This window comes from Notothenia rossii, assembly GCF_949606895.1.
Source record: "Notothenia rossii genome assembly, chromosome: 3".
NCBI classification, from domain to species: domain Eukaryota; kingdom Metazoa; phylum Chordata; class Actinopteri; order Perciformes; family Nototheniidae; genus Notothenia; species Notothenia rossii.
This window is the reverse complement of record NC_136901.1, coordinates 34,853,642-34,868,528: the sequence shown is the minus strand read 5'-3', so window position 1 is coordinate 34,868,528 and position 14,887 is coordinate 34,853,642. Positions and strand designations below refer to the sequence as shown.

At 40.7% G+C, this 14,887-nt stretch overlaps 1 protein-coding gene across 3 annotated transcripts; it reads left to right on the top strand.

Annotated features, from left to right (window-relative positions):
- Positions 1-4,494: 4,494 nt before the first annotated feature.
- Positions 4,495-10,173, top strand: LOC307031792 (uncharacterized protein). Of its 3 annotated transcripts, none has more exons than XM_079669197.1 (2): positions 4,495-4,572; positions 8,494-10,173. In XM_079669197.1, exon 2 carries the CDS (start codon positions 8,519-8,521, stop codon positions 9,668-9,670), a length of 1,152 nt encoding a protein of 383 aa, XP_079525323.1. In that variant the 5' UTR covers positions 4,495-4,572; positions 8,494-8,518; the 3' UTR covers positions 9,671-10,173. The 3 variants fall into 3 exon arrangements, with proteins under 3 accessions (XP_079525323.1, XP_079525324.1, XP_079525325.1); XM_079669198.1 differs by having other exon boundaries at positions 4,521-4,556; XM_079669199.1 differs by having other exon boundaries at positions 4,532-4,552.
- The last annotated feature ends 4,714 nt before the right edge of the window (positions 10,174-14,887 follow it).

Sequence of the window (14,887 nt, the reverse complement as noted above, 5' to 3'; positions counted from 1 at the left end):
GATAGTTTGTCTGTTCTTCTTCAGTTTGAAGAAACAATGCAACAGAAGATAATGATCGGTTGCATGAGCTTTCCAGTAAGAGAATTCATCCCTAAACCTCTGCGGTGCTTTAAGTGCCAAAGGTTTGGGCATGTGGCAGACAAGTGCAAAGCAACTAAGCCCAGGTGTCCAACATGTGCGGGGGAACATGAATATGGTAGTTGTACTGCAGGTGCTAAGGTGAAATGTTGTAACTGTGGTGGGGAACATAGTGCTGCGTATCAGGGCTGTGAAGTGCAGAAAAAGGCCAAGGAGGTGCAGATATACAAAGTGCAAAATAAAGTCTCATATGCTGAAGCAACAGAAAAGGTTTCACTAAACATAGCTAGGAAATCCCAAGTAGCATCAAGTATTTTCTCTTCAAAAGATTTTCCCAAACTCCCACAGGCAAAGGAAAGCCCCACAAAGTGTTCACATAAGTGTGTGATAGGAGAGGATGCATTGATTGTTAATAAGTACAAGTTTGTGGCCTTTATTGGAAAAGTGGTGAATGTTGCGTTACAACAGACAAAAAAGAGGTCAAGACTGAAAACAATAGTGGAGGCAGCAGGTGAATTTTTGGGGATAAAGGATATAACCGTTGAAATGATACATGAAATGCTAGCCACCAATAATGATGATTCACAGATTGAGTAGATGAATGGTTTTTCTCACTCTGCAATGGAATGCTAGAAGCCTTATTGCAAATGGACAAGAATTCAAGACTTATATATATCAGTTAAAAGAAAAACCAGACGTTATTTGTATTCAAGAAACATGGCTGAAGACTCATTTGGACTTCATAATTGGGGGATATACTGCTATAAGACAAGATAGAAATGATGGCCAGGGAGGGGGATGTGCAATCTTTATCAGAGAAGTCATGTCTTATAGTAAGCTAACTTTTAAGAACAGTCATGATTTAGAAATAGTGGGTGTAGAAGTTTGGATTAATAAAAGGAAAATTAGTGTCCTGAATTTTTATAATCCATGTAATAAACTCAGAATAGAGGAATTAGACAGTCTTTGCCAAGGAAATGAAATAATATGGTGTGGTGATTTTAATGCACATAATACAATGTGGGGAGGGAGATCAACAGATTACAATGGACAGGTGGTGGAGGATTTAATGGAGGCAAAGGAATTAGTTTGTTTAAATAATGGGCAAGGTACAAGGATCAATTTTAGAGATGGAACAGAGTCTGCGATCGACCTAACTCTTGTAACAAGTGAATTAGCTTCTGGTAGCAGTTGGGAAGTATTGACAAATAACAGTATTGGGAGTGATCATCTTCCAATTATAATCAAGTTTGATATAAATCATGTGGTTGAGCTAGACGGTATCATGAGATGGACTTTTTCTAAAGCAAATTGGGAGATGTTTGCTAAATTGTGCGATAATGAAATGGATCAGATTGATATGGCAGAAAGTATTGATGAAATAAATGAGCAATTTACTTCAAATATAATTAAAAGCGCTAATCAAACTATTGGGAATAAAACTGGGAAACTTGGTAAATGTTTTAAGATGGTACCGTGGTGGAACAAAGACTGTAATGATGCAATCCGAAACAAAATCAGGCTGTTTGGAAAGCTAAGAAAGACACATTCATTACATAATTTATTAGAATATAAAAAGGCACAGGCTCAGGTAAGGAACATTGTTAAAAGAGCAAAAAGTGAGTGTTGGAGAGGATTCTATTCAAGTATTGGGAGAACTCCACCATTAGATAAAGTATGGGGAATGATTAAGAAGATGAGGGGAATAAGACATCAGAGTAACCTGCCAGTATTAGAGATTGGAGGGGAAGTTGCCACTGGTGCTTTGGAGAAGGCAGAAATTCTAGCTGAAAAATTTGTCAAAGTTCATTCTTCGGAAAATTTGACAGAAGAAGGTAAGATCAGGAGGCAGGAAGTGTTAGATGAGCATCCTAATGTATATGAAGAAAGACATTCGTCGCAGAGTGTTGTAAATATACCTTTCTCTATTCAAGAGTTGAGAAGAGCATTAAGTAAGTGTAAAATGACTGCTCCTGGGAAAGATAATGTATGTTATATAATGTTGAACAAATTAAGTGATTTTGCATTAGGAAAGCTGCTGGAGATGTACAATAAGATCTGGGAGAAAGGGAAGCTGCCAATAATATGGAAAGAGTCAGTCATTATTCCTATTAGGAAACCTGGGAAAGATCCAACCAGTCCAGGCAGTTATAGACCTATAGCTCTGACATCACACTTGTGTAAAGTTATGGAAAGAATGATAACAGAAAGGCTAACATACTACATTGAGAAAAATGAACTAATGACTCCTTATCAGAGTGGGTTTAGAAGAGGGCGGAGTACTTTAGATCCACTGCTGTGCCTGGAGTCTGAAGTCAGGAAAGCCCAAGCGAACAAGGAGTGTGTTGTAGCTGTATTCTTTGATGTGGAAAAAGCTTACGATATGATGTGGAAGGAAGGATTATTAGTAAAACTGGACATTATGGGTCTGGGAGGTAATGTATATAATTGGATTAGGGATTTTTTGTTTGGCCGTGCCATCAGAGTCCGAGTTGGCAAGTCATATTCTCGAAGGCATGAAGTTGAAAATGGAACCCCGCAGGGGAGTGTCATCAGTCCTCTTTTATTTTCTATCATGATCAATGATATATATACACAAGTAGGATCTGATATTGGTAAGTCACTTTTTGCAGATGATGGAGCTATTTGGAAAAGGGGCAGAAATGTAAAATATATTGTAGCTAAGATTCAGGAAGCCATTAGGGAAATTGAAAGCTGGTCTCTGACATGGGGGTTTAGATTGTCGGTGGAAAAAACTGAAACTTTATTTTTTACGAGGAAAAGGATAGGTGAGGAGGTTAGGTTAAAACTTTATGGACAAGATCTAAAGAAAGTGAAGACATTTAAATTTCTGGGAATATGGTTGGACGAGAGAGTCACATGGAGTACTCACATTGATAAAGTCGTAGATAAATGTAAAAGGGTTTTAAATGTTATGAGGTGCTTGGCAGGCACTAAGTGGGGGGCTGATAAAGCTGCTTTGAGGAACGTATACACGGCCTTAATTAGATCAGCCATAGAATACGGACTAATAGTGTATGGGTCAGCTGCATACTCTTCTCTTCAAAAATTAGATAGAGTCCAGGCACAAGCACTAAGGATATGCTGTGGGGCAGTAAGATCTACACCAGTGTCGGCACTTCAGGTAGAGGTCGGAGAAGTACCTATTTCTTTGGGGAGAAAGCAGATAATTGTTCATTACTGGGCAAATCTACAGGGTCATAAAGATACTCACCCTACTAAACAAACTGTACAAACAAGTTGGGAAAGTAACAAAATAAAAAAAGAAAGTTTTTGTTTTTGTGTTTCGGAAATATGTAAGGAATTCAAAGTTAAGGAATGGAATATTAGTCCGACGGTGTTGTTATCAGCTGTTCCACCATGGTTGCTACCTCAACCTATAGTAGATTTATCACTATTGAAACGGGTACATTCAATGAAAAACAAATTCAATGTACAGTCTTATGTGAACACTGTTCTACATGAACAATATGGGCACTTTATAAAAATATTTACTGATGGATCCAAAAATCCAGAAAATGGTCTAACGAGTTGTGCATTTTATGTTCCTGAGTTAAAAGTCAAAGTGGGAAAGCGTACAAGTGATCACATTGCAGTATATACAGTAGAGATGATGGCTATCTCTCTAGCACTTCAGTCGGTAGAGGAAATACAGCCAATGCGAGTGTTCATTTGCTCTGACTCCAGTGCAGCTCTGGAGAGTATAAACAACTTCTCTTCAGAATGTCGTCAGGATATTTTACATGAAATTTTACAAAGCATGTTTAGGTTAGTTCATCTGGGAATTGTTGTTCAATTTGTGTGGGTTCCAGCGCATGTGGGCATTAGAGGGAATGAAGTAGTGGATCAACTGGCAAAATGTGGTTTGAAAGCAAACCAGATTGATATTATGGTACCCATCAGTAGAGCAGAAGTCAAATCTTTTACTAAAGTGGTTATCAAGCAACAATGGCAAAAACTAAGGGACAGTAACACCAAAGGAAGACATTTATATCAGATACAAAGAGAAGTAGGAACAGGAAGCACTTGGGGGAGTAGTAGAAGAGAGCAGAGCATCAACAGCAGGATAAAATTGGGACACTCTGGACTAAACTCATCACTGCATCTGATTGGAAAACATCCAAATGGCAATTGTGATGGTTGCCAACAACCAGAGACAATACATCATGTATTTTTTAGCTGCCCGGACTATAACAGACAAAGATTCATTCTGAAAACGGCACTGGAACAACTCAACATCAAGGACATGGATTTCAAGGCAATATTTGAAAGTAAATCAAGAAATGAAGCAAACAAGCTGATCTTCAAATTCCTCAAAAGCACTGGTCTGAGGACAAGGATTTAGTATGAGCATTTAATAACTAAACAGTAGGTGGCGATATATGCTCCAAGTGGAAGCGATTCGCCATTAAAGAGAAGAAGAAGAAGAAGAAGAAAAGCAAGAGAAGAAGAAGTAAGTAAGTACGCTGAAAGGTAAGGACTCAAAACCAGTAATTAATTGAAATAAGTGATCTAATATCGGTGTATTCTTGAAGCTGCCAAGCATATTGATTTCTTATAGGAAAATAAAAAGTACCTATGTTAACTGTATCACAAACGTAGGGATGTAAACAAAACAACGTCAACAGCTAAACCAAAAGCTAAGCTCTTCAATGTTCAACTGATATTTATTCAAATTATTGCTATCGTTACTGCTCAACAAACGGTCAAAGTTAACTGCTATAACATTACTGTACATGTTACCGTGGATACAGTTAACCTAACTTGAATCGGAAGAAATTACTTCAAGAGCAAACGTAGCTTGCTAGCTAAAGTTAGCTAACTAGTTCATATGAATTGTTACCACAAATAAGTTTAAATATACACCCCTATTAACGTTATTCATGTTGGTGTTATCTGGCCAATGAGGTGGTAATGCAGAACATTTACTGAAACATACTTGAATACATTTACTAAAGTAGGCCAACTTAATTTTACTTCAGTATATTTAGAGGTACTTGTACTTATGTATTTTCATGTTATGCTAGTTTTTACTTCTACATTTTGGCAGCAAATATTGTACTCACTACATTTTGACAACATTAGTTACTATTTGCTTTTGCATTTTTATGTTATTTTTACGAACATGAAATCAAATAATACACTCTGATTTTCTATCAGGGATGGAAATAACTGGCAGTATAACAAGTTATTAATGTTACGTGATCCTTTAACAACTGCACATGATTGCCACATAATGCATTACTATAGCAGTGATATAATATCTATTTCCCGAAAAAAGGCCACTTTGGATAATGAGTACTTTTAGATTTGGTACTTAAGTATATTTTGCTGCTATTGTTTTTTTACTTTGACTTGAGTAACTTTTTGAATGCAAGACTTTTATTTGTAACAAAGTATTTTTTTTTTAGACTGTGGTATTATAACTTTTACTTAAGTATAACATCTGTGTACTTCTTCCGCCATAATGCAATAACATATCCATTAAGTTAAACTATAAGGTAACATTATCTTACTTGCACTATATTTCTATCACTAACGTTTTAAGTCCCTTTTTACTTTCACTGAGGGAATATTTCACTTTATTTTCTCCACTATTGTGTTTTTGGTTTCAGATTTTAGGCCAAAAAAAATCTTCCTTTTCATAACTAGCAAAAAGATAAAAGTGTCTTCAGGAAATGTACTGTATACAGTGCATGACATTAAGGATTTTGGGAGATGGCCCTGTGGGCCATCTAAGCTAATTTACAGATGGCCCTGAGCCCAATAGAGATTGCCCTGAAAAATGCGCGTGGACGAAATGATGCACGAAGGGTTTGGGGGGCCTCCCCCTAGAACATTTAGATTTTTGCAGGTCTTAGATGCTGTCTGGTGCATTCTCTAGACTGAATTATAAGATGAACCACCACAATATTACAATTTCAATTGTATTCTTCATTTCACTTGTTTGTGTTTGCTCGCTTGCATGCCCTGCATAGCTATAATAAATACTTAAGTTGTTTGTCAAGACACTTTCCATCTGATGAAGGCAAATGCCTTCCCAGATGTAAAAAAGTAGAAAACATTACATGCAGCTATAACTGCCAAAACAAACATTATTTACGCTATTATGGCCCCTGTTAAAAATGTTTGTAATGTTATCTACTGTAAGTTGGTCGAAGGAATGCCTCCTCATCCAGAAGCTGACCGAGCAGACCCGAGCAGCCGATTGCATCCGCGAAGTACACACAATGGCGACGTCAGAATTCCCGTTAGCAAGCAAATCTAAATCTCTTCGGTAAAAATGTTCGGTCAAAATAATTTCCCTTTAGCGCAATACCGCTTCAGTTGCGCCACTTATGTGACAGACAAGAAGAGTATGTGACAGACAAGAGTAGTCCATTCTAATGTGTAACACTTAATGTGGAGAAAGAGATGTGCTGTGTGGGTTGATTGTGCGTTGATCTGTTGGTAATGCCTCGGGGTTCCGGTAGGCATGTAAACAAATGCATAATGCTGCGCTATACTTTGTGGCCTCACCCGGTTGCATAGCGACACTTATTGTTTAGGTCACGGTGTCTTTTAATAAGCAGGTAGTCATATCATTAGCTAGAACTAGCTGGATCTGATCGATATGGACATAAACGCGAGTGAAGTCTAATCTGACGGGAGAGAGAGATCAGCTGCTGCTGACGAGTCGACACGCAGCTCTGCATGATCACATGCAGCGGTGAGCGGACAAAACACACACTTCAGGTTAGAATATCACACGTAGCTATTTTAATCACCTCTCAAACTGCCTAAACTAGTTATAGATATGTTTAGTTTTACTGTCGGGTCACTCATTACTGGATCCGCGAGCTGCATGATACTGGTATAATAGATTGCCCGATCGGGCAACCAGCAGGTGAGGCTTCATGGCCCGAGCTAAATACTCGATGGCCCCGGGCCATCGGGCAGCCCTTAATGTCGAGCCCTGGTATAAATTAGGGGTGCACCGAATGGGAAATTCTTGGCCGAAACCGATACCGAAAATAGGAAACAGTTGGCCGAAAACTGAATGCCGAAAGGCCGAAAATGATTAATAGAGATATATATATATAATGTATACATTTTTTACCAATGTTGTTCAGCTACCTGATTATGGAAAAAGACATGATTATGGCAAAACTTAACTTAAATAGTAATCACTATTATGGGTCCATAAAACATTTATTCAGCACTTTTGAATGCATAGAGTACATTAATTCCAAGTCAAGTGCATTTTCTCTGTAGGATAACTACAACAAAGTGCATTCAGAACAAAGCCAAGGTGCATAAACATCTAGGCCAGTAGGCCTGCAACAAAATAGTGTAAATAAAGACTGTAACAGCCAGGCCTTCAACAACGACAAATGCACCTATAAGTACATGCATACAAATGTGCAAGCTGGATAAATCCACATGAATGTAACTATTTACAAATTCAATTACAATTCAATTTCAAGAATCTGTAAATAAGGCTGTCTGTCCTCATAAGCAAAGTAGTAAACATTGTATAAAGATACATAAAGTGAAAACTGGATACAAAATCCACAACCAATTACAAATTAAATTACAATTTCAAGAATCTGCAAATAAGGTGGTCTGTCCTCATGAACAATGTAAACAACATTGTATCATTTAGATACCGAAAGTACAATATATTTAACACTGTGCTGCTGTCATTTCCCCCTAATGATAGCCTGAGATGGTGAATTATAACTCACAATGAAAATTGTTCAGGAAAGTGGGTATAGAGTAGACGTGTAGAACTAGATAAGCTTATGATAAGCCAGCCTTGTCTACTTATTAAAGAAAAGTGGGAGGTTCTTTTTAATGGACAGTAGCTTCTCTGCTTTATCAGCCATAAGTCTGTTCCTCTTCTCATCAAGCACATGAGAGGCAGCGCTGAACAGTCTCTCGCTGTCAGTGCTTGTGATTTGATCTTACTCCGGATATTTGTCCGGGTGTTTTGATTTCAAGTGGTGGAGTAATCCCGAAGTGGTGAAAGTCTTTGCAGTTACACCCCTTCGAGAAATGTCAGCTGAACACGTTTTACAAATCGCAATCCGCGCCTCTTTCTCTGATATTTTTAAATATCTCCAAGCGGCAGACATGTTGGCTGTGAGCCAGCCGCGAGCATGGTCGCGCACCGTGCTTGTCGCCGCGTTTTGATTACGTCATCACAACAACACGTTAGCTTACCAACGTAACCCTGTTCCCTGACATTCGGTGATATTTTTTCGGTGCTAAAACCCTTTCGACCTAAAACCGAAACAGCCTTTTTAACCATTTTCAGCCAATAATTTTCGTCGGCCGAATATTCGGTGCATCCCTAGTATAAATAAATTCAATTTTCTTTTTATCAACCTTTTTTGTTTATCTACTCTACAGTCCTGCATCCCCACAGATGTGAAAGATGAGGCAGAAAATGTCTGGAGGTTCCGTGCTCATACAAAAGACAACCAGCTTTCCTGAGGAGAATTTATCAGAACCAAATGTTGACATGATGGCCAACCAGAGCCATGTGTTGTGTCTCCCCGTGGTCTCTGACGAGCAGAAGCTTATATGGGTGCACTCAAATGAGTTCAACCTACAGCTGGATGGTGCAGAAGAGCTGAACAAGGCCTTCGACCAGTTTCCATACCTGACGGAGAAACAGACAGCTACACTGGCACAGCGCTGCTCCTTGCACCCAGACCAGGTGAAGGTGTGGTTCATGATACAGAGGCTCCGCTATGGCATCAGCTGGGAATTTAATGACATCAGGAAGGTTCGGAGGCAGTTCAAGTTGAGTTGGAGGGAGGCAGAGCTGCAAACCAGGAAGGGGGAACAGAAAGAGGATGGAGACAAGAAAAATAAATGTAAAACACCTGATGGGAAGAAGGCAGGAGAGGTTAGGGAGGAACAGGGTGCAAGTGAGGGAAGGAGAAGTGGGGGAAATGTGGAGGCTGATGAACTATTGGAGCGAAGAATGAGGCAGGAGCAGCTAATGAAGAAAGACAAGGATGGAAAAGTAGAAGAAAAGAAAAGGAATACTCAGAGGAAGCGGAAAAGGACGACGGTGACAGACGAGGTGGGAATTAAAAAAACAAAGCAAGCGGAGGAGAATATTGTGGAGAGGGCAAAAGAAGCAAACAAAGGAAGTGAGTGTCAGAAGTCCACTCAGTCGGATATAACGCTTTTTACCGAAAGGAATTGGAAGCCAAAAGCAAAAACGTCTGTCCCTGAAAGTAGGGTACCCAATGAGACACAGGATGCAATGCCCCTGCTCATCCCTTTGGTTCAAACTCAGGCCCCCAGCATGCCTCCTCTCACTGACAACCAGACAGAAGTGCTGGGAAAAAATGACGACACTCCTCCTTCTACCTCTACTAATGGGAAGACCCCTGAGAAAAGTCACTGTGAGGAGAAATCAGAAACGCAGACGCAAACAGAGTCAACAACCACCAATGGAGGCAACTATAAAAAAAAGGGCACTTCCCACCCGTGTGGTACCCAAAACAAAGAGGCAGTTTCAGTTGTCGAGGATGAAGGAGGCTTTCACGGAATGCCAGTATCCAGACGTTGAGGCGTACAGCAGGCTGGCTGAGGTGGTTGGAATGCCGTGCCACAGGTTGGTTCAGTGGTACGGAGACATGCGCTATTATATCAAGAGATTCAGGCCGCACTGGATGAATAGCGAGCAATACGGCCAGGCCGTCGCCAATGTCAGGTACCGGCAGAGCCTGAGAGCACTGTGAAAGAAGGAGGTCAAATCCTGTGCACCGAATAACCCCTCAATGGGAAGTCATTGAATCCTCTGTTCACGTTTTAAAGGAGGCATCAGAAGAAGGTTGTTCACTTTGATTTTGTGTTTTTGAAAGACATTTGTTCACATGCATTTGCCTCCTCTTTCACATGGAACGTATCTCTGTTATTCTGTTATTGTTATTACTTGACCTGTTTGCGGTTATGATGTATGTACAGTCTTTTCTCATTTGCAACGTAGATGCTATTTTCACATCAACGATTTCCTTTTGTACCGTGCAGACGTTTTTATTGTCGTTCAAGTAAAACAGGTTGTTGTTTGAACATGACTCTTGTTGTCTTTATTTACATCGAAACACTCATAAACTGACAAAATGATCAGTGAACAGCGGCTGTAATCTCAAAGCAAATAGAAAAATAGTTACCAAAAACAAAGGACAATTCTAGAATATGATGTGAAATATATTACACAAACAATAGAAAAACAGATGACAGTTATTCTCATGTTATCCAGCTACATTCAAAAAGCTTCCTCTGTTGTTACTACAGGTCTTTACGCGTTAAAGATCCCTATTTAGTCAACAATATGACCAGTCCAAGTTGCTCTATGATACGTCTAAGCAGGTCAGTTCCAGCTGGCTTTGTATTCTGTCCTCTGCGGCTGCCAGAGCTCTGCGCCTTCGATAATGCGACGGATCATGGAGGCGGTAGTGATAAGCAGGCGTCCAGCGGCGTGTAGGAGGGTGGAGGCCACACGCAGGGCTTCTCTTCTATACTTGGACCAGTATATGCTGAATGCTAGACCACAGTACTATAGTGTGTACATTACATATAAATGAAGTGCTGAATTCACAGCAGAGGTGTTATCCAGTACCAAAGTGTGTTGGCTGATGTTAAGAATTCATTGATGAATCATTACAGCCTCTACATCAACGGGTCATTCCTTTTCAGTTTTACACCGTGAGCGTGTAGTTAGTCCTACATTAACTGTGTTGTTTCCTTTGCTTATTGTCACATTGGTGTTAAAATGTCCAATTGAAATGCAGTTTTTTCAAATACACTTGTCTTAATCAGTCAATAAAAGCATTCCAAATCGTACTCTTTTTGTATGGCTTTATTGTTGATCAGTTCATCCACAGATCACAATGTGAGTAGGATACAAAAAGCTTGAATTACTTTTTTTTTAAATTTAAAACCATGCAGTGTAAGATCACTGTAAAATGTGAAAGCAATGACACATTCAACACCTCTAGAGGGAGACAAACACCTTCAACTGTCAGGCAGAAACAGTAGAAACATAACCAACTCCCAAAACACACTGCCATGGAGACAGCTGAAGATCACATTGGCTACCGTGTGTAAGTTGTTCACTATAAAGAATCACAACATATTGTTTGCACTAAAGGCACTATATTTACATTTGACAGCAAGTCAACATATCATCAATTACATTTATATGAATCCAATAAAAGCAGATACTTGCACTTCTGAGCTTTGTTCAATGATCAGCATTTTCCGACCCATTACAGAAACTCACAAACCACCTCTGTGATGCAAACGCCCCCAATAACTGCTCCACAGGAACAATTATCTTGATGAGGGCTGTAGTTGCGGCTTCCATCACTGTATCGATTTTTGTAATAGTTGTAAGCCTTCCCACATGTGCATTGCCATGGGTTCTGTTGGATATTTTGGGCGTTTTTCTTTTCTACTTGAACGAAGGGTGCCAGGTCCCAGTTGCTGGGAATCGCCTTTATTGTGATTATTTCTTCCCTCTGGGGCTGTCCGGTTCTGCTGAAGAAGGACAGCGAGGAGCCAACCAAGTTCCAAAACACTTCCACCGCTTCAGGTCGTGGTGCTGCCTCATCTCCATTTTGTGTGAGTAGTGCAGAGAAAACGTTGTGTTTTTTCTTTGTTGGGGTCATGAAATGTGTCTGCATCCCTGTGGAACTGACTGATGTATCAGAGGAATCCTCATTTTCTGTTGTGAGAGAGCTGAGCTTATTATCTTCGCAGCGCAGACCATAGACCGGTCCATCCATGACGTTTTTTGCAGACTGTTTGTCACATAAACCAATGTTCCAGTCAGAGTCCTGGGAAAAACAGACCATCCACCTCTGGAAGTTTGGAGTTGACAGGGTGCTACGGATCAGAAGAGTGGCAGTACATTGCCCTGATGAACTACTGTAGAAAACCTTCCTTTTGTGTTCGGACAGTGACATGGCAGGGCCGAAAATCTGGGGGTCAAAGATCAGGTCTGAACCAGTAGCAACAAGCTCCTGGTGGTTCTCTGGGTCAACCAGGGTGAGCAAGGATCCCCAGAAGTGGCCGGCTTGCTTCTCCATTTCCTCCCCATTCTGTCTTATCTCCTTAAACAGTTTGTCTCTGTCACAATCGGTCTGTGTTGTGTTTTGTCTTGTCTTTTTCTGTCTTTGGTTTCATGTTTTATTTTGAAAAGTCTTCATCTCCTGTCTTGCCTGTTGCTGTCTGTCTGTTTTCCCTCCTACCTAATTACCCGATTGTGTTCACCTGGTGCCCCTGTGTTTTCTCCTCCCTCCTCACCTGTGTCTTGTTTGTGTGATTAGTCTTGTGTGTATTTAAGTTCTGGTTTTTCTGCCTGTCATTGTTGGTTCATTGTTTTTCTTTGACTGTGTTCTTGGGTTAGTGTTCTGTTTGTGCCTCTAGACCAGTGGTTCTCAAACTTTTTCTGTCAGGCCCCCCCTTTGGAGAAAAAAAAAAGTCGGGCCCTCCCCAACACAAATAGTCAGGCTCATTGGCAGCGCCAGAGATTTATTTTGGGAGTGCTGTGGGGTAGCTTGACGTTTCATAGAGGGTGCTCAAAACATTTAGGGTTTCCCATTAATGTACCGGGCGCTACAGCGGAATTTTCTACTGCAACAATCCCCACGCAAATACACAGTGTACCCGCGACTGCTACAATGAAGGCTCGATAATCAGCTCACGGCATATAGGTGTAAGCAGGGGTAAAGTGCTCTGTTTATAGGTGGTGTGTGGACCTCACATAGGGGGGTCCGGGGGCATGCTCCCCCGGGAAGATTTATTTTTAAATATTGAAGTTAAATGCATCAATCTGGTGCACTTTGAGAGCAAAATGAAGAGATCTATGGATACCTCTCTCAACACCCATATGAAACAGAATTGTTAACAGATTTACTTTTTCTTTATGGATATTTCACAAATCACCCTTTTAAATGTTATTCTTGTTTTACTGTCATATAGTATTTCATACCTGTTTTTCATTTCTTGTCTTATTTTTTTAGAACTATAATGATCATATAAACGTGCGCCTCGGAAATAATTGTTTACATTAATGTTGACCAAAACATTTGAGACCCACTGAAATAACACTGAGAGAGTCTCTCAGTCTGACAGGAGAGGACTCTCCTCCACTTTGTTGTTGAAGAACATCCGTTAGCGTAGTTCGCTAGCACCAGAAGCTAACAACAACGATCTCCGGTACCGGTGCGCTCTCTCTCGCGCGCACACAAAATGGCTCGTTCCACACACACACAGAGCCGAGCTTTTATGAAACACAGAGACCCAGACGTAATAGTACTGTACTGAATCATATTATTCTCGAATCAATCATTTTTGAAATTATGATTTTTATTTATTTTTATTTTTTAATAACCATTTTTCCTCCTGGTCTCTCGCGCCCCTGAGAACCACTGCTCTAGACCTTGAAATAAAGGTATTTTTTCAGTTTATTCTGCATTTGGGTCCTGCCTGCTTCACTCAACTGTAACAGAATGAACCAACCACAAATGGACCCAGCAGATGATCCATTTGAGGTAGAATTACAGCATTTTACCTTTTATCTGGCTTGCTGCTTTGATTGGTGGAGGGGAGCGTCCAGTGTTCGGCAGAAGAGGGCCGCTCTGGTGGAGGCGCACCGGTTGGCAGCAGAGAAACCATGTTTTGTTGAGTTCTTACCTGACTGGATTTTGGACTTCCTTTCAACATGTGATTCCCAGCCTGCTAGCCCCAGGCATGCTAGCCCCCTGCCTCCCAATTCCCAACCTGACACCGTCAGGGCCGCCTTAATGCACGGGCTGACCTGGGCTGAAGCCCAGGGGCCTACGGAGATCGGGGGCCTATCATGAGCCAATTAAAAAAGAAAAAGAAAAATCTATTTTTTTTATTTTTTATTTCGGGGGATTTTTTGTTTTTTTTAAATAAACAAATTCTTGGCTTTCAGAATAGGAAACTTTCATTTCCAAAATCACACGATAAATACATTTTTGAATCTTGTAAAGGGAAGACGACAGCTCTCCCTCGCCACTCTGCTGTTCCACAGCGCCGCCCCCCCTCCCTCCACTGAAATTATTATTGTAAGACGTAGAGTAATGATAGATAACACGGCAAGGTCCGTTACAGTTTGTCTTCATCTGATTAAAAAAAAACAAAGTCTTGGCTTTCAGAATATTAAACTTGTTTCGGCAAATTCAGATGATAAATACAGCTTTGAAGTTTGTAACGGCATAATTACAAGCGGAGAACGGAGTAACGTAACGTCACAGCAGGCATAACAACAGCCGGTGTTTCTCGTGAGTGTTTTCCCCGGAAACAAACACAATACACACAAACGCAAATATACACAAACACACACACACGTCAGAATGAGAATATGTTTCACATGTGACTTATTCAAATTGCGAGTGATTGAGTGAAGAAAAAGTTTGAGTGGCGCTCGGAAAAGGAAATTGTTGAGGGAAAAGGAGTTTCGAGACAAGCAGCTATTACAAAAAATGCCTAAGCTTACAGGTTATTTTAAACCTGTAGGCCAGGATGAGGAGGAAGGACAGATGAGTTCTGTACCGAGCGGTAGCGGTGCCGGCCGCGGGGCCTCGGAGACAAGTAGGCCGTCTGGTTCTGATAGCGATGGAGTAGCGGGAGAGGAAAAACAGACAGGAGGGACATTATCTGTTGGAGGAGATGGAGAGGACGACGAGGACTTGCTACGTGGAGGGGAGCCAACGGCAACCGGACAAATACATGAGGGAGGCCCGATACGTCA

Coding starts and splice junctions, on each gene's coding strand:
- LOC307031792 (XM_079669197.1), top strand. CDS start 8,519: ATGAGGCAGAAAATGTCTGGAGGTTCCGTGCTCATACAAAAGACAACC.